The sequence below is a fragment of the Hylobates moloch genome, unplaced genomic scaffold (genome assembly GCF_009828535.3).
Source record: "Hylobates moloch isolate HMO894 unplaced genomic scaffold, HMol_V3 SCAFFOLD_16, whole genome shotgun sequence".
In the NCBI taxonomy this organism is placed as follows: Eukaryota; Metazoa; Chordata; class Mammalia; order Primates; family Hylobatidae; genus Hylobates; species Hylobates moloch.
In genome coordinates this window covers 55,276,398-55,298,792 of record NW_026652291.1, presented here as the reverse complement: position 1 = coordinate 55,298,792, position 22,395 = coordinate 55,276,398, and the positions used below count along the sequence as shown (strand labels likewise).

General features: G+C 44.8%; 1 protein-coding gene across 1 annotated transcript in view; it reads right to left on the bottom strand.

Annotated features, from left to right (window-relative positions):
• Positions 1-16,021, bottom strand: part of CDKL1 (cyclin dependent kinase like 1) — a 73,647-nt gene extending 57,626 nt beyond the window's left edge. The window contains exons 1-2 of the mRNA XM_058429933.1: positions 15,944-16,021; positions 14,470-15,078 (exon numbers count right to left, since the gene is read on the bottom strand). Of these exons, the coding sequence (XP_058285916.1) occupies positions 14,470-14,640 (171 nt within the window). The 5' untranslated portion in view covers positions 14,641-15,078; positions 15,944-16,021. The remainder of the gene's footprint in view (positions 1-14,469; positions 15,079-15,943) is intronic.
• Positions 16,022-22,395: the final 6,374 nt, after the last annotated feature.

Genomic DNA, 22,395 nt, shown 5'->3' with positions numbered 1-22,395 from the left:
GGCTGCTAACACTGAGTAGGACCCAGGACAAGACGGAACTTTGCACAGCAGGTCAAAGCTGCCCTACTATTCAGGCCATGACTTGGCATACCCAGTTGTGTAGATGTGTCCAGCTCCTGGCATGTCATTGGGACTTGGTAGAGTGAGCATATGAATGTAGGACATGAAGTGACTGAGTAACCCGAAGCTGCCCACTGTGAGCTGGATAATAGAGATCTACTGACCACCGTCCTAAGAAAACATCTGGAATCAGGCTGGAGCAGGTCTGGAGTGAACAAGCAAGTGACAAAGAGGTAGCCCCTTTTCCCAAGTCATCTGTATTGCTGCCCTGTTGCCTCTCCTTCAGCTTACATGTATGAAGAATGAAGCCTCACACCTGGCTCACAGGTCTCTTCTGGATTCCTCTCAAGACCCAGCACAGGCCAGTGATGTGCACCGTGGATGCTTGACCTGTTTTACTGACTAACACAGTACGTGGAAAGTACTATGAGAGAAGGAACAGTACAATTGTGACAAAAATGAAAAATGGCACTGACACAGCCAAGAATTAATGCAGCAACCCTGTGATAGTTATAAGTCAATTATTTCATTGGTTTTTATGTGTGGCTGATAACATCTGTTGGTTTAGAAATTCTGTGTGGTTTTTTGTTTGTTTGTTTGTTTGTTTAGAGAAAGGGTCTCAGTCTGTCACCCTGGCTAAAGGGCAGTGGTGTGATCATAGCTCACTGCAGCCTGGAACTCCTGGGCTCAAGCTATCCTTCTGCTTCAGCCTCCCACAGCGCTGCAATCACAGGAGTGAGCCACTCTGCCTGGCCAGTTTAGAAATTCTTAACCTTTCATTATTCCAGCAACAACAAAAAAATAGATGGAGTTCAAAGATTTTCAACCAGGCAATTTTACCCAAGAGCATTTTTACTAGAGGGACTTTAAGGTTAATAAGCAATAAAGAAAGTTAATAATTAGCAAGAAAATATGCTTGTTGAAAGGAAATTTGTGGCCTAAAACATCAATTCTGCCAAGTAAAAAGGTGGATTAAAACATTTTTCAAGGTCGGGTGCGGTGGCTGACGCCTGTAATCCCAGGACTTTGGGAGGCCGAGGCGGGCGGATCACGAGGTCAGGAGATTGAGACCATTCTGGCTAATGCGGTGAAACCCTGTCTCTACTAAAAATACAAAAAAATTAGCTAGGCGTGGTAGCGGGCGCTTGTAGTCCCAGCTACTCAGGAGGCTGAGGTAGGAATTGCGTGAACCCGGGAGGCGGAGCTTGCAGTGAGCTGAGATCGTGCCATTGCACTCCAGCCTGGGCAACAGAGCAAGACTCTATCTCAAAAAAAAAAAAATTTTTTTTTTCAAAAATTTAAAGTGAAAGACACAAGCCTTGCCCCTTTAAGAATGTTTCCATTCATTCCATATAAAAATTACTCCTTCCTTCCTTCCTTCCTCCCTTCCTTCCTTCCTTCCTTCCTTCCCTCCCTCCCTCCCTTCCTTCCTCTCTTTCTCTCTCTCTCTCTTTTTTTGTTTTTGGCCAGGGTCTCACTCTGTCACCCAGGTGGGAGTACAGTGACTCAGTTACACTCACTGCAGCCTTGACCTCCCAGGCTTAGGTGATCCTCCCATCTCAGCCTCCTGAGTAGCTGGGACCACTGGTGCACACCACCACACCTGGGTAATTTTCTTATTTTTTGTAGAGACAAAGTTTCACTTGTTGCCCAGGCTGGTCTTGAACTCTTGAGCTCAAGCGATTTGCCTGCTTTGGCCTCCCAAAGCGTTAGGATTACAAGCGTAAGCCACCATGCCCAGCCAATAATTACTACCTTTTAGTGTGGTTTACCGTCTTTTTTTTTTTTTTTTTTTTTTTGAGACGGAGTCTCGCTCTGTCACCCAGGCTGGAGTGCAGTGGCACGATCTCCACTCACTGCAAGCTCCGCCTCCCAGGTTCACGCCATTCTCCTGCCTCAGCCTCCAGAGTAGCTGGGACTACAGGCGTGTGCCACCACGCCCGGCTAATTTTTTGTATTTTTTAGTAGAGACGGGGTTTCACTGTGTTAGCCAGGATGGTCTCGATCTGACCTCATGATCCACCCGCCTCGGCCTCCCAAAGTGCTGGGATTACAGGTGTGAGCCACCGTGTACGGCCGGTTTGGAGTCTTATAATAACGATATGTAATACACACTGTCGGCTGGGTGTGGCGGCTCATGCCTATCATCTCAGCACTTTGGGAGGCCAAGGCGGGTGGATCAGTTGAGGTCAGGAGTTCGAGACCAGCCAGGCCAATATGGTGAAACCCTACCTCCACTAAAAATACAAAAATTAGCTGGACATGGTGATGTTTGCCTGTAATCCTAGCTACTCAGGAGGCTGAGGCAGGAGAATCAATTGAACCTGGGGGTAGGAGGAGGTTGCAGTGAGCTGAGATTGTGCCACTGCACTCCAGCCTGAGCAACAGTGAGACTGTCTCAAAAAAAAAACAACAACAACAACAAAAAATGCTGTCCACCTAGAAATTTTACAGGTTAGAAATAAAAATAATTTAAGTGGCAAAAAAGCGATAGCATAAATTATGTCTTTTATCAATGTGAATTACAAAAATCACTTACCCTGCCTCCTCCTGCTCTGTGACATTTTGTTTTCTAGAGTCTACAGTGTGTGGCAGGGTGTGTGTAGTGGCAGCAGAACACTGACAGATGGTGGTATGTGCTTAATCTCCTTGCAAACTGGGAGTCTTTAAGAAGGTAACGAGCCAGCTTGTTGGTTTCTGCTTCTGTTGTTCTGAAAATATTTGTGTGGCAGCTTTATCACTTAGGAGTTCACTACACAGCAGGAATATAATCTTTCTAGATAAACACATCAAGAGCTAAACCAAAAATCTTCTAATAAACAAACAAAACAGGCTGTTACTATTTGCAGTTAGTATACTATCTTGTAAAAACAAAATTAAACAGGTCCCCACTTGTTGAACAAATAGGGAGAGATAATGATAAGAGGATTGTTTGGTTTCTATCATTGTGGGCAAGGGAATGCTCTGTTTTGTCTCCTATGCTACTGACAACCAGTTTACATAAACTCCCAGCATCTATCTATACATTAGTAATGAACATCAATGGGCCAAATCTCTGTGAGTCTCTTATGAGAACATCTGCAGAGAATGAAAACTGTCCAATCCCTAAGGCCCCAAACTGGCAGCTTATGTGGCAAACATCATCTGCAGATGTGTTTTATTTGGCCGGAATGATGTTTAAAATCTTAAAAAATTATTTGTCAACATTTTAAGGTCAAGAGATTTCATTCTCACTAAAAGGAACCAGGGGTCTCTGGGGAAATGGCTGATACAGGGCTGGGGCAGGATGAGCCTGGGACATTTGGCTGTGCCACACAGTAAACAAGTGCTCAAAGAAGGATGGACATCTGTCAGGACACAGGAGTTAGATGGAAGGAGCCACAAATGCCAAATGTGTGACAATTCAGAGTTAAAAAGAATACTGACAGTGATGGTGTGTAACATTGAATTTTTAAACATCCATGAATCCACAGTGATACAAAAAGGAGAGGTGGGGGGAGAGGGGAAGAAAATCTTTTTTTTTTTTAACAGAAAAATGATAACTAATGAGTGTAGAAAGAATTGTAGAAAAATAACTATTTTACAATAACTTTTTTACATCACCATTGGTTGATGCCGACTACGGCGGCTTGGCTCACACCTGTAATCCCAGCACTTTAGGAAGCCGAGGTGGGTGGATCACTTGAGGCCAAGAGTTTGAAACCAGTTTGGTCACCATGATGAAATCCTGTCTCTCCTAAAAATGCAAAAATTAGCCAGGCATGATGGCGGGCACCTGTAATTCCAGCCACTCAGGAGACTGACGCAGGAGAATTGCTTCAACCCAGGAGGTGGAGGTTACAGTGAGCCAAGATCGCACCACTGCACTTGAGCCTGAGCTTGGGTGACAGAGCAAGACTCTATCTCAAAAAAAAAAAAAAAAAAAAAAAAAAAAAAAAAAGAACCACTGGGTGAAAGTCGTTGGGGAACAAGGTCGTCACAGTTTCAAAATATCACCCCACAGATTATTAATTATAAAGGAGAAAATCATTTTTACAATTGAGACATATGGCAGACCCATCTTAACTAAGGAATTAAAACTGATAGCACCAATTAGGGGACAAAAATGACATCATACACTTCCTGATGGGAGCTAGTGTGAAGAACACAGTTTCACGCATGCAGTGTTCTTACTGAAAACATTTAACCTGTATCAAATCATTTGGAAACAGCCAACGATTAGTCTAAGTCGAGGCACATTCCTCAAAACAGATGGCCTGGGCTTTTCAAAAATGTCAGTTTCATAAAAGATGAAATAAGAGAATAAAGAAGGTGGAAAACCCTTTCAGATTAAAGGAGACTAAAGAGTCATGGCAATGGGCCGGGCGTGGTGGGTCACACCTGTAATCCCAGCACTTTGGGAGGCCAAGACGGTTGGATCACAAGGTCAGGAGTTCAAGACCAGCCCGGCCAAGATGGTGAAACCCCATCTCTACTAAAAATACAAAAATTAGCCGGGCGTGGTGGCAGGTGCCTGTAATCCCAGCTACTTGGGAGGCTGAAGCAGGAGAATCACTTGAGCCCAAGGGGTGGAGGTTGCAGTGAGTTGAGATTGCGCCACTGCACTCCAACCTAGGCAACAGAGCAAGACTCTGTCTCAAAAAAACAAAACAAACAAACAAACAAAAGTCATAGCAATGTACAGTCACTGAATAGATCCTGGATTTAAAAACAACTATACGCATTTATATATATAGTTATTTCATTATATATATAGTTATATAACCATTATTAGAACAATATGAGAAATTTGAACATAGACTATATATTAGATAATAGTATTGAGTCAATGATAAATTTATTGAGTATGGAAATCATAATGTGATTATACAGAAGAACATCTTTGTTTCAGGAGATTATGCTAAATATTTAGGTAGATGGCTCAGCCAAAAAAGTATGTGTGAGAGAGGGAGAAACAAAGAGAGAGAGAGAGAGGCAGAAACAGGGATAAAGGAAGTGCAGGCACAATGGCTCATACATGTAATCCTAGGGCTTTGGCAGGCTGAGGTGGGAGGATTGCTTGAGGCTGGGAGTTTGAGACCAGCCCGGGCAACATAGTAAAATCCTATCTCTACAAAAAATAAATAAATTAGCCAGGAACTATGGCTCACACGCCTGTAATACCAGCAACTCAGGAGGCTGAGGCAGAAGGATCACTTGAGCCCAGGATTTCAAGAATACAGTGAGCCATGACTGTGCCACTGCACTGCAGCCTGGGCAACAGAATGAGACTCTGTCGCTAAAAAGAATGAAAAAAGACAGAAAGGAAATGCAGCAAAATTCTAATAGTTGATGAACTAATCTAGCTAAGGGTATGCATGTATTTATTGCACTATTCTCTCCACTTCTGTATATTTTGATTTTTTTCTCAGAATAAAAGGTTGTAGGAAAAATCCCAGGACACTTTACATAAAATTCTGATTTCTGGCTTTTTAAAAAAGACTCTGGCTGGACATGGGGGGGTCATGCCTGTAAACCCAGCACCTTGGGAGACCGAGGCAGGAGGATTGCTTGAGCACAGGAGTTTGAGACCAGCCTGGGCAACATGGAGAAACCCCATCTCTACAAAGAATACAAAGAATTGGCTGGGCGCAGTGGCTCATGTCCATAATCCCAGCACTTTGGGAGGCCGAGGTTAGGAGTTTGAGACCAGCCCGGCCATCTCTACTAAAAACACAAAAACCAGCCAGGTGTGGTGGCATGCACCTATAATCCCAGCTACTCGAGAGACTGAGGCAGGAGAATCACTTGAATCTGGGAGGTGGAGGTTGCAGTGAGCCAAGATCACGCCACTGTATTCCAGCCCGGAAGACAGAGCGAGACTCCGTCTCAAAAAAAAAAAAAAAAAATACAAAGAATTAGCCTGGTGTGGTGATGCATGCCTATAGTCCCAGCTATTCAGGAGGCTGAGCGGGGAGGATCACCTGAGCCCTGGAGATTGAAGCTGCGGTGAGCCATCATTGCCCCACTGCACTCCAGCCTGGGCAACAGAGTGAGACCCTGTCTTAAAAAAAAATCGGGGGGCGGTGGGCCTGATGCGGTGGCTCATGCCTGTAATCCCAACACTTTGGGAGGCCGAGGCAGGTGGATCACCTGAAGTCAGGAGTTCACAACCAGCCTGTCCAACATGGTGAAACCCCATCTCTACTAAAAATACAAGAAATTAGTTAGGCGTGGTAGTGGGTGCCTGTAATCCCAGCTACTCAGGAGACTGAGGTAGGAGAATCGCTTGAGCCTGGGAGGCAGAGGTTGCAGTGAGCCCAGATCACATCATTACACTCCAGCCTGGGTGACAAGACCAAGACTCCATCCCAAAAAAAAAAAAGACTGAAACCCAGCACCTTACGCTTGCAGTCTGTGGCACTGAGCAGTAGCTGTCCACTTTAGATCAGACATGAGGACCCCAGTTTGCCCCAGTCTCCACCTCTCCATCTTGCCCTATATTCAGGTTGCTTCCCTCATTTATGTTAACAGTGTGATTCCACAGACATTTGGGTTTGTTAATCCATAATCCATAACAGAAAATGCTGAACTCAGCCAAAACAATTAATAGACATATGTTATTAATCTACCTCAACAAGCCAATTAAACAGTTTAAAGACAGGGAGCCTAGAATGACCCCTATTAGCAACAGCAGGATGAAATTCTTAAAGATGTGACAGGATTTTCCACTGAGGTGTTTGTTTGTTTTGTTTTGTTTGAGACAGAGTCTTGCCCTGTCGCCCAGGCTGGAGCACAATGGCTCTATCTCGACTCACCGCAACCTCCACCTCCCGAGTTCAAGCAATTCTCCTGCCTCAGCCTCCCGAGTAGCTGTGGTTATAGGCGCCTGCCACCACACCTGGCTAATTTTTTGTATCTTTAGTAGAGACGGGGATGTTGGCCAGGCTGGTCTCAAACTCCTGACCTTGTGATCCACCTGCCTCAGCCTTCCAAAGTGCTGGGATCACAGGCATGAGCCACTGCAGCTGGCTGAGGTTTTTATTGAGTGAGGAAACACTCCTTCAACTGACATTTGAGGAGCAGAAGCCCTTCCAACTGTGAAAGTTCTAATTAGATTCTAATGCTAGGGAGCATTTACATGGTACTCTTAGCATTTAGTGGATGTGGCCCTGGCACAGAGCACATTCAGTTAAGCACTTAAGAAATGCTTTGGATAACAGGCAACCTTGACAGTCCTACTTCTTAAAGCATGTGCCTGTCACCATGATGGTAATGTGCCCAGCAGGACTTCTGGTCCGCTCTTTGAATATAGTGAGCCCCTTAGGGGACTGTGTGAAGAGCTTTGCCTCCAGCGCCTCCGTTGGCCGTTGGCTGCAGCACTATGTTAAAATCCTACCTTCTGCCTTTCTGTCTGTGCTTTCCTCTTCTATGCTACTACTCCCTTTGACCCTCTACTTTCTCTGCCCTTGCATCCTTGAGGCTGCTTGACCGCTGTTAGATGTTTGGCCCAAGAGCCCTCTGCTCTCCTCAGCAAAAAATCAGCAAAGCAATGCCAAACAGGGACATAAATCATAGCGATAAGGTGCGCCAGGCTCCAGGAAGCACCAGAGCTTGCCCAAGGTAACTCCACAGCTTCGAGCATGATCAGAAACTGAAGTTCCATAGCTGGGTGTGGTGGCTCATGCCTGTAATCCCAGTACTTTGGGAGGCTGAGGGAGGCGGATCACGAGATCAGGAGTTTGAGACCAGCCTGGCCAACACAGTGAAACTCTGTCTCTACTAAAAATACAAAAATTAGCTGGGTGTGGTGGCACGCCCCTGTAGTCCTATCTACTGGGGGAGGCTAAGGCAGGATAATCGCTTGAACCCAGGAGGCAGAGGTTGCAGTGAGCTGAGATTACGCTATTGCACTCCAGCCTGGGCAGCAGAGTGAGACTGTCTCCAAAAAAAAAAAAAAAAAAAAAAAGAGAAAAGAAAAGAAAACTGAAGTCCCTAACTGTAGCTCCTGTCCCCATGCAGTCACCCAGCCCCTGTCCCTTCTAGAAGGCTACTGATGAAAGGGGACAGCAGGGAAAAAAGGGATGCTCTGGACATTCTGCAGGTTACTACTATTCATGATGAATTAAAATCAAATGAGAGCCTGCTTCTGGCACCTAGGATACACTCAACAGTCCTACTCGCCCACACCTTATGCACCTTTTTTCATTTCTCTCCCTCAAAGAGTCATTTTACAGAATTTTTCTAATCACTTACCAATGAAATTTTAATATCACAAATATACTATATATCTGTATATGAACCATATGTATATCTGTGCTTTAAACAATAAAAAAGTTAGATTTTTTTGCTACCTGCCAAGAACCAATTTTCACCCTTTAGGAGTGACCTTGTTCTCATTATGAATCTCTGCATTACGTTGTGATATTTATAATTAATTTTCAAATGGACATTTCCCCTCACACTTATTCTCATCTTTGTAGGTGGCAAACCTACAAAGGTTTGTACAAAGGTTTAGAAGGCTATTTTAGCCTTCTAAAATAGTCCACAGGGTTATGGAATGAGATATGGAAAGCACAGCTGCTCCAGCTAGAATCTGCACTCAGGCCTCCACAGAAGCCACAAATCTCACAGCTAAGGCCTTGCTGGAGAACGGGCAGTATAAATTCTGAGGACCAGTCATTGGGAGACTTCAGAGTATGGTGTTTGGTATAAAGTGATGGCTGATTCTGGTATGGGCATACCACATGGCATGAACTTGGGGACAAAGAGAACTGTGTCTGCATTCCAGCTTACTGACCAGGAGGCCTTGGCAAATCATTAACCATACTGAATCCATTTGTAAAATGGGATAACAATATCTACCTTCTAAGGTTGTTATTAGTGTAACAATATCTACCTTCTAAGGTTATTAGTGTAATTTGTGCATCCTAGGTAACAACGATACTTGGCAGTTTGTCCAAATTTACTAGGTCCCTTGCCCCTACCTGCCACATAGTAGTAGATGATTTCTTCTCTTTGTCTCTCTTGTTTTTCTTGTTTTCTGGAGGGATACCTGTCACAGACAATGTGCCAGCTGCTGCTTTCAGCCCTTGACCAATGCTGGTCTAATATATTTTAATGCCCCCATACCACCTGCCATAGGTAGAACGTCTGCACAGAGATCCCACAGTGACACTGTCCTGTCCTTGACCTCCAACTCCACTAGGTGCAAATTCTTTCTTTCCTCTTCCTACCATTTTCATTCCACAGAGAGAAGGTTCAGCAGCATAGGGGCTTGGGGCCTTAGTAATACAATTATTCTGTTGTATTACTTTGTATTTGTAAGGTTTGTATTTGTTTTGTTTGGTTTTGGTTTGTATTACTTTGTATTTGTATGGTTTGTATTTGTTTTGAACCACATAGCCCTTTCCTTGCCCCTTGCCGGACACACAGATATTCCCCTAAGAGGCTGTGTGGAATTCAAGTGCATCCATCTGCTTTATGCAGAACCACTGCCCACTTTCCACCACAGGGCCTGTGATGCTCCAGCCCATCATGCCTGACTTCTTGTTTTTTTTTTTTTTTTTTTTTTTTTTTGAGACAGTGTCTTACTCTGTTTCCCAGGCTGGAGTGTAGCGGTGCAAATCACAGCTCACTGCAGCCTTGACTCCCAGAACTCAGGTGATCCTCCCACCTCAGCTTCCTGAGTAGCTGGGACTACAGGTGCATGCCACCACACCGAGCTAATTTTTCTATTTTTTGTAGAGATGGGGTTTCACCACGTTGCCCCCACTGGTCTTGAACTCCTGGGCTCAAGAGATCCGCACATTGGCCTCCCAAAATACTGAGATTACAGGTATGAGCCACCACACCCAGCTCTTGACTTCTTGATTTAAGGTGATTTTCTTTCAGTTACCTTGTCTCTCTCTGTAGTCTGACTTCTGCTATGACCACCCTACCACTCATCCAATAAATCCTTAATATGTTTAAACCTGAGTTATGGGAAGTTGAATTCATGTAGGGTCCATGTGTCATATGCAAATCAGAAGACGGTGAATACCCTGGTGGAAGAAGTTCCACCCCATAGCTTGGAGCCAGCTGTGGATCCTGTTACAGAAAGATTAAGGAGCGTGTATGTAAAGAATCTAGTAGTCTTGCTCTGTCGCCCAGGCTGGAGCACAGGGGCACGATCTCGGTTCACTGGAGCCTCTGCCTCCCGGGTTCAAGCGATTCTCCTGTCGCAGACTCCGGAGTACCTGGGATTACAGGGGCCTGGCACCACGCTTGGCTTGTTTTTGTATTTTTAATACAGACGGGGTTTCACCATGGTGGCCATGTTGGCCTCAAGCTGCTGACCTCAGTTGATCCGCCCGTCTCGGCCTCCCAAAGTGCTGGGATTACAGGCGTGAGCCACCGTGCCTGGCCTAAATTGCCTTTTTTAATGCAATGATATTTATGTTTGGTATGGTTCAGGTCAGTAACTCAAGGTCATGGGTCCAGCAATTCTCTCCCTCCTCCAACACCAAGTTTTTTCTCTACTGGATTTATTTATACAATTAGCATACAAAGGTACTTCTCACTTGTATATTAAAAACAACCACCACAAAAAAACCTTTCTTCAGCCCACATCTTTACGAACACCTCTGCCCCATTTTTGTCTTCCTTTTATAATAAAACTCTTCAAAACAGTTGCCCATATCACTATCTCCACTTTGTTCCTCTTGTCTCTCTTAATCCCATGCTGATGAAAGCTTCATTCCTGCCTCTCCACTCACACAGCTCTTGTCAAGGTCGCCAAAGACCCTCACATGATCAAAGCCAATGGCTAATCCTAAATCTACTAATGGAGACCTTTGACACCACAGAGCATCCCGTCACTTTTGAACCATCTTCTTCACTAAGCTTTTAAGAACACTGTGGCCGGGCGCAGTGGCTCACACCCATAATCCTAGCACTTTCAGAGGCCAAGGTGGGCAGATCATTTGAGGTCAGGAGTTCAAGACCAGCCTGACCAACATGGTGAAACCCCATCTCTACTAAAAATACAAAAATTAGCCAGGTGTGGTGACAGGCACCTCTCATCCCAGCTACTTGGGAGGCTGAGGCAGGAGAATCTCTTGAACCTAGGAGGCGGAGGTTGCAGTGAGCCGAGATTGTACCACTGCACTCCAGCCTGGGTGGCAGAGTGAGACTGTCTCAAAATAATAATAATCATCATCATCATCATCATCATCATCATCATGAAAGAACATTGTTCTATGGGTTTTCCGACCATGCAGATCGCCTCTTCTTGCCTCCCTTGGTGGTTCCTTTTCATCTTCCTGACCCCCAAAGGCTGGGTACACCAAGCTTCCACCTTCAGTACCGGTTCCTCCATCCCATGTGGTGATCTCCTCTGGTCCCACAGCTTTAAATACCATCGATATGCTTATGTCCCCCAACTTTATCTGTCTCCAACCTGGACTTCCCCTGAATGCCAGACTTGTGCAGTCAACTGCCTACTTTACAAGTCTCCTTGGGTTCACAGCTCAAACTTAACCTGTCCAAAACAGAGCTCTTTATTTCCTTTCCCCCAAATTTGAACCTGGGTCTGTCTATCACAGTGAACGATCTCTTCATTCTTCCAGCCAATCAGTCAAAAACCTTGAAATTGTTCTTGATTTCTCATCCAATCATTAGATTCCTATGTGCTCTTCTTTCAGAAGAAATCTAGAATATGATCTGATCCTGCTGGACCCTGGCTTCCCCCTTCCTTCTCTCCCTGGCCTGTTAGCACCCACTGGGCATCTTGGCTAAGACACTGGGTTATTACCTGTGTTCCCTCAATATAGGGTGCTTTCTACTTACGCACCTTTTCCTAGGATAGAGTGTCTGCCTGGAATGCCTTATCTCTCATTCCACGTTTCCCTAAACGTTTCAAAGTTCAGCTCAAACATGCCTCCAATCACTTTATTTTCACCATTCAACAAGCACCTAAAGAGTTCTTACCAGGCAAGGGTACACATGCCCTGCTCACTGGGAACCCAGTCTATAAGGGGTGAGAGCCAAAGGGCAATTCATCTTACCTCCCTTCCAAGAGCTGAGCTTCTGCAAGACAGGGTGTACGACTTTGCATAAACATCGTTTTGGGCACAACTGGGGCTCTATGAGTATTTACTGAATCCATAAATGGAGAAAATAAAATGTTCATTTACCATACCCTTAATTCACCTACTCAGCAAATATTTGTTAAGTAACTTTATTTTATAAGAGACAGGGTCTCACTCTGTCACCTAGGCTAGAGTACAGTGGCCTAATCATAGCTCACCATAGCCTTCAAATGCTGGGCTTAAGCCATCCTCTTGCCTTGGCCTCCTTCCTTAGTAGCTAGGACCACAGGCATGCACCACCATGCCCAGCCTAGTACGTATTATGTGTTAGGAATATCACACAACTGTGAAAAGTTACAGCTTTAAAGAACAGACTCTACCTATAATCTAGTCCCACCACTTCATAGAGATCAGTGGTGTCTACATCTGTGCACTTAATCTGGAGAGTGGGGTGCTGCATGCTTTGAAATCAGGCTCATGTGCACACGACCCCATCCTTTGGAGGATATCAATATTCAGTTAGGAGAACACATTTGACTTCCCAATTTATTGGCAACATCCACCTTTTTTAAGAGTTTATTCTGTTAACTTTTTTTTCCAATCCAACAATAACATTTTTTGGAGGCCTAGATGTGCCAACTAGTGTGCTTTGGGGATACAAGCTACAGAGGCAAGGTCTCCATCCCGGAAGAACTCAATTAATTTGGGGAGCTATCACTGTTAATGTAGTACTGATAAAGTGTAGTGAGAGATTTGAAAGGAGCATTCACAAAAGTAATCTTCAGAATCAGAAAAAGAGTATCTTTCTGCAAGAAACAGATTTTCTTTCAGGTAAAAGAACCCTTTGAAATGTAATGATCACCTTCTCCCCTGGGAAAGCCTGAGGAAGTGAAAATGCCCAACAGCCTCTCCCTGTGTACAGAGAGGGTAAGGGTAGAGTGACCCGCACAGGGGGATGGTCAAAACACTGCAGGTCTCACCCCTGCCTATGGGAGCACTCCCCTGGGGGACTTTGGAAGCATCTCCTCTCAATAGATAATATCCTGTTGGTTAAGAACATTCCAAACCTAAATAGAGAAGTTGCCCTGTTACCCACCCATTTCAATTTATCCAAAGCTTGCTACTTTCCATTTAGGTTCCTTATCTAGAAGTGACCCCACGCTCTTATCCATGGGCACAAGATTTGTAGAGTGATCTGGAGAAAATGGAGAAGCAAGAATAATAGTTAATCCCCTGGAAGTTTCATTCATCTGTCTCTCACCAAGTAGCTCTTCTCTTGTCATGCAGTTAGTTATACAGGTCAGAACAGAGAGGCCATAACTGAAACAAAGTTGACCTCCACCATATTCATTACACGTCACCTTTCACATTGCGATTTGGATTTCACCTTCACAGAAGTTCTGTAAAGCAGTCTCTCCATTAGAGGAAAACACACTTTCAGCTTGTAATAAATACCTTTCCCCCCTCTGATATCATGTTATTTTTAGCGTTAACTAATAAACATTTGAAAAGTGATCAGGCCAGGCTCGATGGATCATGCCTGTAATCCCAGCACTTTAGGAGGCCAAGGTGGGAGGATTGCTTGAGGCCAGCAGCTCGAGACCAGCCTGGCCAACAGAGCGAGATCCCATCTCTAAAAAACGTTAAAAAAATTAGAAAGTGATCATTTCACTTCTTTAAGAAGAATGCTTCTTTTTAGAAATGGGACATGATGATGCTCAGCAGTAAATACATATGAGGTGTAATGAGAACCTGTGAGCTTCCTAGCAGTTTGAAAACAGGTAAATGATTAATTCTCTTAATAGACCGAGTATACCAATAGGAAATACCTTAGAAGTTTAAAAATCAACAATGCCAGCAAAATTGAATTGTCTTACATTCCTATACTATCAAATTATGATGGTCCTTGAAAACCCAGGTCTACAGGTGGGAGAGAAACTATTGGGAAGAAAAATAAAATATCCCACAGCATCTCTAAAAGTGAATGCCAGCTAACCTGGCACTTTTGTCTCTTTCTAGTTCATTATATAATTAGTGACTTGTGCACAGATATCCCATTTGTGTCACTGAAGTCAAAAGGCTATGAAGTAAGATATAACCATGTCCCATGACATTCTTTTAACATAACATGACTCACTTTATTTCTTTCATCCCTAAAAATTCACTTTAAAGAAAAAGTGGATCCCGGAGCAGTGGCTAGAACTTGTAATCCCAGCTACCAGGAGGCTGAGGCAGAAGGATGGCTTGAGCCCAGGAGTTCCAGGCTGCAGTGAGCTATGATCACATCGCTGCACTCCAGCCTGGGAGACAGAGTGAGACCCTGTCTCGAAAAAGAAAAAAGGAAAAGTGAATCAATTACCTTGAGCATTCGGATTTCCCGAAAGGCGATTTTCTTTATGACAGGGTCGTCTTCTGATTCCAGAAACTTCTTGATGGCCACAATCTGACCCGTGTCCCTGTTTCTACATTTGAAAACAACTCCATAGGATCCTTCTCCAATTTTCCCAATTTTTTCATACTTCTCCATCATAGAGGAATAAATCTTCTTAAAATGGATCTTCAGCTGAGAGTGGTAGCTCACGCCTGTAATCCCAGCACTTTGGGAGGCTGAGGTGGGCGGATCGCCTGAGGTCAGGAGTTCGAGACCAGTCTGGCCAACATAGTGAAACCCCGTCTCTACTAAAGATACAAAAAATTAGCCGGGTGTGGTGATGGGCGCCCGTAGTCCCAGCTACTCAAGAGACTGAGGCAGGAGAATAGCGTGAACCTGGGAGGCGCAGGTTGCAGTGAGCCGAGATCGCGCCACTGCACTCCAGCCCGGGCGACAGAGGGAGACTCCGTCTCAAAAAAAAAAAGAAAAGAAAAGGAAAGAAAGGATCTTCACATAGTTTGAAAACGTCGCTTATAAAATATCGGCACCAACGGACTGCACTAGAGCCCCACCCAAGGATGAGTGTTTGTCACGGTCCTAGAACAGAACAGCACATGTTAAGGAATGAAGAGTGGACCCGTGTCGGCAATGGCAACGCGATCAGGAGTAACAGCCTAGCGTTAGCTGCCTCCAGTAACCCGATTTTAATCGCCCGTTAAATACCCTGTAAGTTAAAATGTAACTTGCCATCCTAAAACGAGCCGAGCTGTAAGATAATCTATCTTTTTAACGTTATCGTTCATCCGATCTAAGACACCTGAGCTGGCTGGAGCACGGGGAGGGCTAAGGGCTTCCCCGGTTCTAATTTCGGGTCTCATTTCCCTGCGGCAAGAAGACACCTCCCGGCTCCCCGCGGAGGCGGCGGCGAGGCTCGGCCGCAGGAGACCACCCCGCGCTCCGCGCCCCGGGACCGGGAAAACCCTCCCGCGCCCGGACGTGCACCCCAGCCGCGCCACGCAGCATGGAGCGGTGCCACGTGTTGGCCCGGGACGGCCCGCGCCTCCTTGCCCGCCCGGGACTCACGGCGCCGCGGCGGTCTGGGCCGGTCCTGGCTTCCGCCTCGCCTTCTTCCGCCCAGCTCGGCTCGGCGTGGCCCGGCCCGCGATCCCTATGGAAACCGGCCCCCGCGCCGGGTCTGCCTGGGCAGGGCCGCCGCGCCCCAGCTTCCCACCCCCGGCCCGGCCCAGCTCGGCCGCCGTCCCGGCTCCAGGGAAGGACCCCGGAGGGCCGCCCTCCGTTCACGGGAGCTGTTCTGACCGCGGGCCGAGTCCTGCTGCCGGGAGAGCAGACTTGCTAGATTTGCAAACTTCCGCAGGCCGAGCAAAGCGCAGCTGTAACCGCGTCTACGGGGGAAGACGCCTGCGCTAGGAGCCCCTCCTGAGCGATCCATATTTCCCTGCACCTCAGAACCGCGGTTATTCCCTTTGGTCCCTTGGAGACATCTGTGTCTGTGCTGATCAGTGCTGCGGCGTCAGTGAATGAATGAGAGAGAGAAAGGAAAGAAGAGGAAGGCGTGACCGCAGAAATTGGTTAAAATCAGCACTTTCCTCTACAGCAGGGAAGGTTCCACTGCAGTCTTCTGCTGTGGGACTTTTCTGGTGTCGGAGGTGGAAGCTTACAGAGCTTGCCTTAATTGTTTTCGGTTCCTTTCCCCCATCCTTCTCCCAACGGACTCCTATTACTCAAATCTGAGCACACTGGCGGGAAGCGGATGGACCTGGGGAAATGATGAAATCATGTCAGTTGCCACTGGGCAGCCTGCCTCACACTTTATCATCCGTCCCGTTCCCAGTGCCAGCATCAATGCGGGTAGTTGCCCTGGAAGCAGTACCCGAGGAAAGAAAATTAACACAGTGTCTATGAAACAGGGGCCAATCCCGTGTCAAGCAGCATGCTACTAAATGTAAACCCAGGAAGGGTTCAGAAAGGAGCCTGGAGCTGAGGAGAGAGGGCTGGTGGCTGCCCTGGAAATCCAGTACAAGGATGGCCTAGAAGTGGTCTGTGAACAGAAATTGTTTGCAAATGGCAACCATTGATCTGTGTTCTGTCTCTATAGTTTTGCCATTTCCAGAATGTCGTGAAAGTGGAATCAGACCGTATGTAGCCTTTTGAGGATAGAGGATCTCCCCTACCAACCCAACTCCAGTGAGCTTTCAGATGAGATTGTAGCCCCAGATGACAATGTAAGTTCAATCTTGTGAGAGACCTTGAGCCAGGGGCACCCAGCTAAAGCCATACCTGGGTTCCTGACCTCTAGAAACTGAAATATGTTTTGCTGTTATGTTTTGGGGTAATTTGTTATGCAACCATATGTATCTAACACAGAAGCCTTTTATTAATAGGAGGCTGAGAAAGTTCACTTTCATTCCTAGTTTGCTTAGTGTTTTTGTTTGCTTTTTAAAATTATGAATGGATGTTGAATTTTATCAAATGCATTTCTTCATCTAGAGGTGATCATTTACTTTTCCTTTTTCTTTCTTTTTTTTTTTTAATTGAGAGGGAGTCTCGCTCTGTCACCCAGGCTGGAGTGCAGTAGTGTTATCACTGCTCACTGTACCCTTGAACTCCTGGGCGTAAGCAATCCTCCCACTTCTGCCAGGCCTGAGTAGCTAGAATTATAGGTGTGCACCACCTAATTGTTTTTATGTAGTCTGTTGATACAGTGAATTACATTGATTTTTAGATGTTGAACCAACCTTTTGTTCCTGGGATAAACCCAACTTATTTATGATTTTATCATTTTAATATATTGCTGGATTTGATCAGTAATATTTTATTGGAAATTTTTACATTCATGTTTTGAGAGATATTGATGTATATTTTTCTTGTAATATCTGCTAATTTTGGCATCAGGATAATGCTGATCTCAGAAAATGAATTGGGAAGTGCTTCTCTTCCCTTTTATTTTCTAGAGATGTTTACATTAAATTGGTATTATTAATTCTTTAAATGTTTGAAAGAAAATTTTTTTTTTTTTTTTTTTTGAGACAGTCTTGCTCTGTCATCCAGGCTGGAGTGCAGTGGCGCGATCTTGGCTCACTGCAACCTCTGCCTCCCGGGTTCAAGCGATTTTCCTGCCTTGACACCCAGGTAGCTGAGATTACAGGCACATGTCATCACTCCCGGAAATATATATATATTTTATATATATATAAAAATATATATCGATATATATATATATATTTTTTTTGTATTTTTAGTAGAGACGAGGTTTCACCACGTTGGCCAGGCTGGTCTCAAACTCCTGACCTCAGATGATCTGCCCGCCTTGGCCTCCCAAAGTGCTGGGATTGTAGGTGTGAGCCACTGTGCCTGGCATTTGGAAGAATTTGCCAGTAAAGCCACTTAGATCTAGAGTTTTCTTTGTTGAAGTTGTTTTAATTACAAATCCCATTTTTAAAATAAAATATTCAAGATGTCTACTTCTTCTTGAGAAAGCTTTGGTAGTTTGTGTCTTTCAAGGTGTCTGTTCCACCTAAAGAATTAAATTTATAGGCATTAAGTTGTTCAATTTAATAATATTACATTATTATTATTTTAATGTCTGTAAGATCTATAGTAGTGTTCTAGATTTTATTCTTGATACTGGTAAATTTTGTCTCCTTTTTCCTAACCAGTTTGGCTAAGGCCTATCAATTTTATGGATCTTTTAAGGAAACCCAAACGTTTCATTTAATTGATTTCCTCTATTGTTTATGTTTTTCAATTTTATTAATTTCATCTCTTTATTATTTTCTTCCTTCTGCTTGCTTGCTTTTAGCTTTACTTTTTTTTTTTTTTGAAATGGAGTCTCCTTCTGTCGCCCAGGCTGGAGTGCAGTCCCAAGATCAAGATCTTGGCTCACTGCAGCCTCCACCTCCAGGATTCCAGCAATTCTCCTGCCCTAGCCTCCCGGGTAGCTGGGATTACAGCGTGCGCCACCACACCCGGCTAATTTTTGTATTTTTTAGTAGAGAAGGGGTTTCACCATGTTGGCCAGGCTGGTCGGAAACTCCTGACCTCAGGTGATCTACCCACCTTGGCCTCCCAAAGTGCCAGGATTACAGGTGTGAGCCACTGCATCTGGCCTAGATACTTTTTCTAGGTTGTTTTTGTTTTTTTTGTTTGTTTGTTTTTAAGATGTAAGCTTAAATCATTGATTTTTAGATCTTCGTGTGGGGGTGTGTGTGTGTGTGTGTGTGTGTGTGTAGAGGTCTCACTCTGTTGCCCAGGCTGGAGTGCAGTGGCCTAATCACAGCAACCTTAAACTCTTGAGTTCAGGCTCTCCTGTAGCTAGAACTACAGGCTCACACCACTCCACTCAGCTAATTTTTTAACTTTTTTGTAGAGATGGGGGTATCCCTATGTTGCCCAGGCTGGTCTCAAACTCCTGCCTCAAGCAATCTTCCCGTCTCGGCCTCCCAGGGTGCTGAGATTATTATAGGCATGAGCCACCATGACTCACCTGTTTTCTTTTCTAATGTAAGCCTTTTTTTTTGTTTTTTTTTTTTAGACAGTCTTGCTCTGTCACCCAGGCTGGAGTTCAGTGGTGCAATGTCGGCTCACTGCAACCTCTGCCTCCCAGGCTCAGGCGATCCTCTTGCCTCAGCCTCCCAGTGTGCCACCACACCTGGCTAGTTTTTGTGTTTTTTGTAGAGACAGGGTTTCACCATATTGCCTAGGCTGGTCTCCCAACTACTGAGCTCAGATAATCTGCCTGCCTCAGCCTCCCAAAGTGCTGGGATTACAGACATGAGCCACTGCACCCCGCCTTCTAATATAAGCCTTTAGTGCCATAATTTTTCCTGTAAGCACCACTTTAAATACATCACAGAAATCTTGATATGTTGTATCATCATTTTCATTCAGTTCAAAATATTTTCTTTTCTTTTTTTTTTTTTTTTTTTGAGATGGAGTCTCACTCTGTCACCCAGGCTAGAGTGCAATAGCGCGATCTCGGCTCACGGCAACCTCCGCCTCCCCGGTTCAAGCGATTCTCCCACCTCAGCCTCCCAAGTAGCTGGAACTACAGGTACGCAACACCATGCCCAGCTAATTTTTGTATTTTTAGTACGGACAGGGTTTCATCATGTCGGCCAGGCTGGTCTCGAACTCCTGACCTCAAATGATCCTCCTGCCTTGGCCTCCCGAAGTGCTGGGATTATAGACATGAGCCACCGTGCCTGGCCCAAAAATATTTTCCTTGTGACTTCCTTTTTGACTCATGGGTTATTTTTGTAGTGTGTTAATTTCCAACTATTTGGTGATTTTTAAAGATAGCTTTCTGTTAATGATTTCTAGCTTAATTCCATTATTTTCAGAGAACTCAGTTTATATGACTTAAATTCTTTGAAATGTTTTATTTTGTTTTCTGACCCAGAAAGAATATGGTCTATGTTCATGAACGTTTCTTTTTGACAATTAAAAAAAAATTTTGAAATGAAGTGAGAAAGTCAGTGTGAATTTCCCCACAGCTGCATCGTCTGAAGTTCATACCAGGTTATACCAAGTTTGTCCGGAAAATTAACTTTATGGACTCCACAAGGTTCAGTACCCAAAGAGCCTGGAACTGTGCCAGGCCTAGTGGTAGTTAAAGTAGGAGCCAGTGTACTGGTTATTTATGCCCAAGTAGGCAGTGAACCAGAAAGCTAGCATGACTTGCAGCTGCAAGTTGTTTTGTTTGGAGGAATTTGAAATAAAATATTAGAGAACAACTTGAAAAGGGAGATAAACAGTCACTGTCACCACTTAGCACAAAAGAGAGAAGGTAACGTGGCCTCTAGACTAGTCAGACTGACAGGCCTTTCCGTTGGGAGGTGCGACGCTGGTTTTGGTATCAAAGAAGTATAACTCCTGGAAAGTATAGCTCTTGGGAATCTCAGAAATGGTCTGTTATGTGGGGGCTTTTTCTCAAGCCAGTGCAAAGTGAAACAGCATTATATTCTGCTAATAGTGATCTTTTCTTTGCAGTTTGTATAATTAGCGAGAATACTTCAGTGTTCTTAGAACGGCACAGACTGTACTGTGGTATTTTAATCGTTTAAGGAAAAATAAACATTCAGTAGAGTAACACATGGTCACAGAAAAAGCCTGGAATTTGGAGTCAGAAGACCAGGATTTCTACCTTCTTACTGGTGTTTGATCTTGTGCAAGATAATTACTATTGCCTACACAACACATTATTTAATGAGTGCTTACTTTGTGGCAGGCATTATGCTAAGAATATTTGACCCATGAGCCTCACAATAACCCCAGGAGATAGGCATTAATATCATCCTGAGCTTTCAGGTGACTCTCATTGAGTTGGAGAGGACAAGCAGCTAGCCTAAGGACACCCAGCTAGTGAACTGTGAAGTCAGTATTGGAATGCAGGCGGTTTGACTCCAGAATCTTTTCTCCTAACCATTTTGCTAATACTACCTAATGCATTGGGGTGGTTGTCAGGATTATTGAGTTAATGTGTAGGACATTAAGAGCTGGCGCAAAGCACTTAGAATAGTGCACAGTGTAGCACCTTCCTTCTTTTTTTAGGCTACCGGGAAGACTCATCTTGTCTATATGTTCCCTTCTCATGGTAGCTCAGCAACTTCATGTGTGTGCAGCTCCAGCACCAGAAGAATGAACTTCCACGAGATTGGGCAGAACACTGAAGCCTCATCTGAGTGCAGAACCCAGGGCCAATGCTTGAAGCTTTTTTTTTGAGATGGAGTCTCACTTTGTTGCCCAGGCTGGAGTGCAATGGTGCGATCTCAGCTGACTGCAAACTCCGCATCCCAGGTTCAAGCCATTCTCCTGCCTCAGCCTCCTGAGTAGCTGGGACTGCAGGCGCCCGCCACCACACCTGGCTAATTTTTTGTATTTTTAGTAGAGATGGGGTTTCACTATGTTGGCCAGGCTGGTCTCGAAATCCTGACCTCGTGATCTGCCCGCCTCAGCCTCCCAAAGTGCTGGGATTCCAGGCGTGAGCCACCGCGCCCGGCCAGCTTTTTTTTTTTTCCCAATTATGTTGTAAGGAAAGGGGAGTTGAGTCAATGTCATCTTAAAATGACACTCTACAGCAGCTTGAGGAAATACTTGAATTTACTGTCTCTGTTTTAAGTGGAATTGGGAAAGAAATTGATTCCGGAGTCCATATAGACAAAAGCTAATAAGTACCATTTAGGGACGCATTTCAGGCTCAGTATCCACATTATCTCTGATCTTTATGACAATCTTACATGGATTTGTTAACTGACTGGGAATATTAACTAGCCTGTTTTATGAAAGAAGAAGCTGAGACTCTGAGAGATTGATCAATAGAGACAAAGCCACCCGGCTAACAAGGGCTGAACACAGGTTTCAAGCCCAACTCTGCCTATTTCCAAAGCCCATGCTCTTGTGGTGGTGAAAGGAGTTAGAGCTACTAAGAATGCCTTGAGAATTATCCTCTGTCCTTAGATGCCCTAGAGAGCTAACAGGGGGCAGACCTGCTGGTCCAATCCGAATTCACAACATCCTGAAGAGAAGCCAGGTGTCAACCGCATTCTTCTTGACCAGTCACTGCTAAAATATTACAAAGCCAGGCATGCAAATAACTTTCCCCTTACCTGGAGATAGAAAAGAATGCTGAATCAGCCGGGCACGGTGATTCATGCCTGTAATCCCAGCACTTTGGGGGCCGAGGCGGGCAGATCACATGAGGTCAGGAGTTCGAGACCAGACTGGCCAACATGGTGAAACCCCATCTGTATTAAAATTACAAAATTAGGCCGGGCATGGTGGCTCACGCTTGTAATCCCAGCACTTTGGGAGGCCGAGGTGGGCAGATCACGAGGTCAGGAGATCGAGACCACGGTGAAATCCCGTCTCTACTAAAAATACAAAAAAATTAGCCAG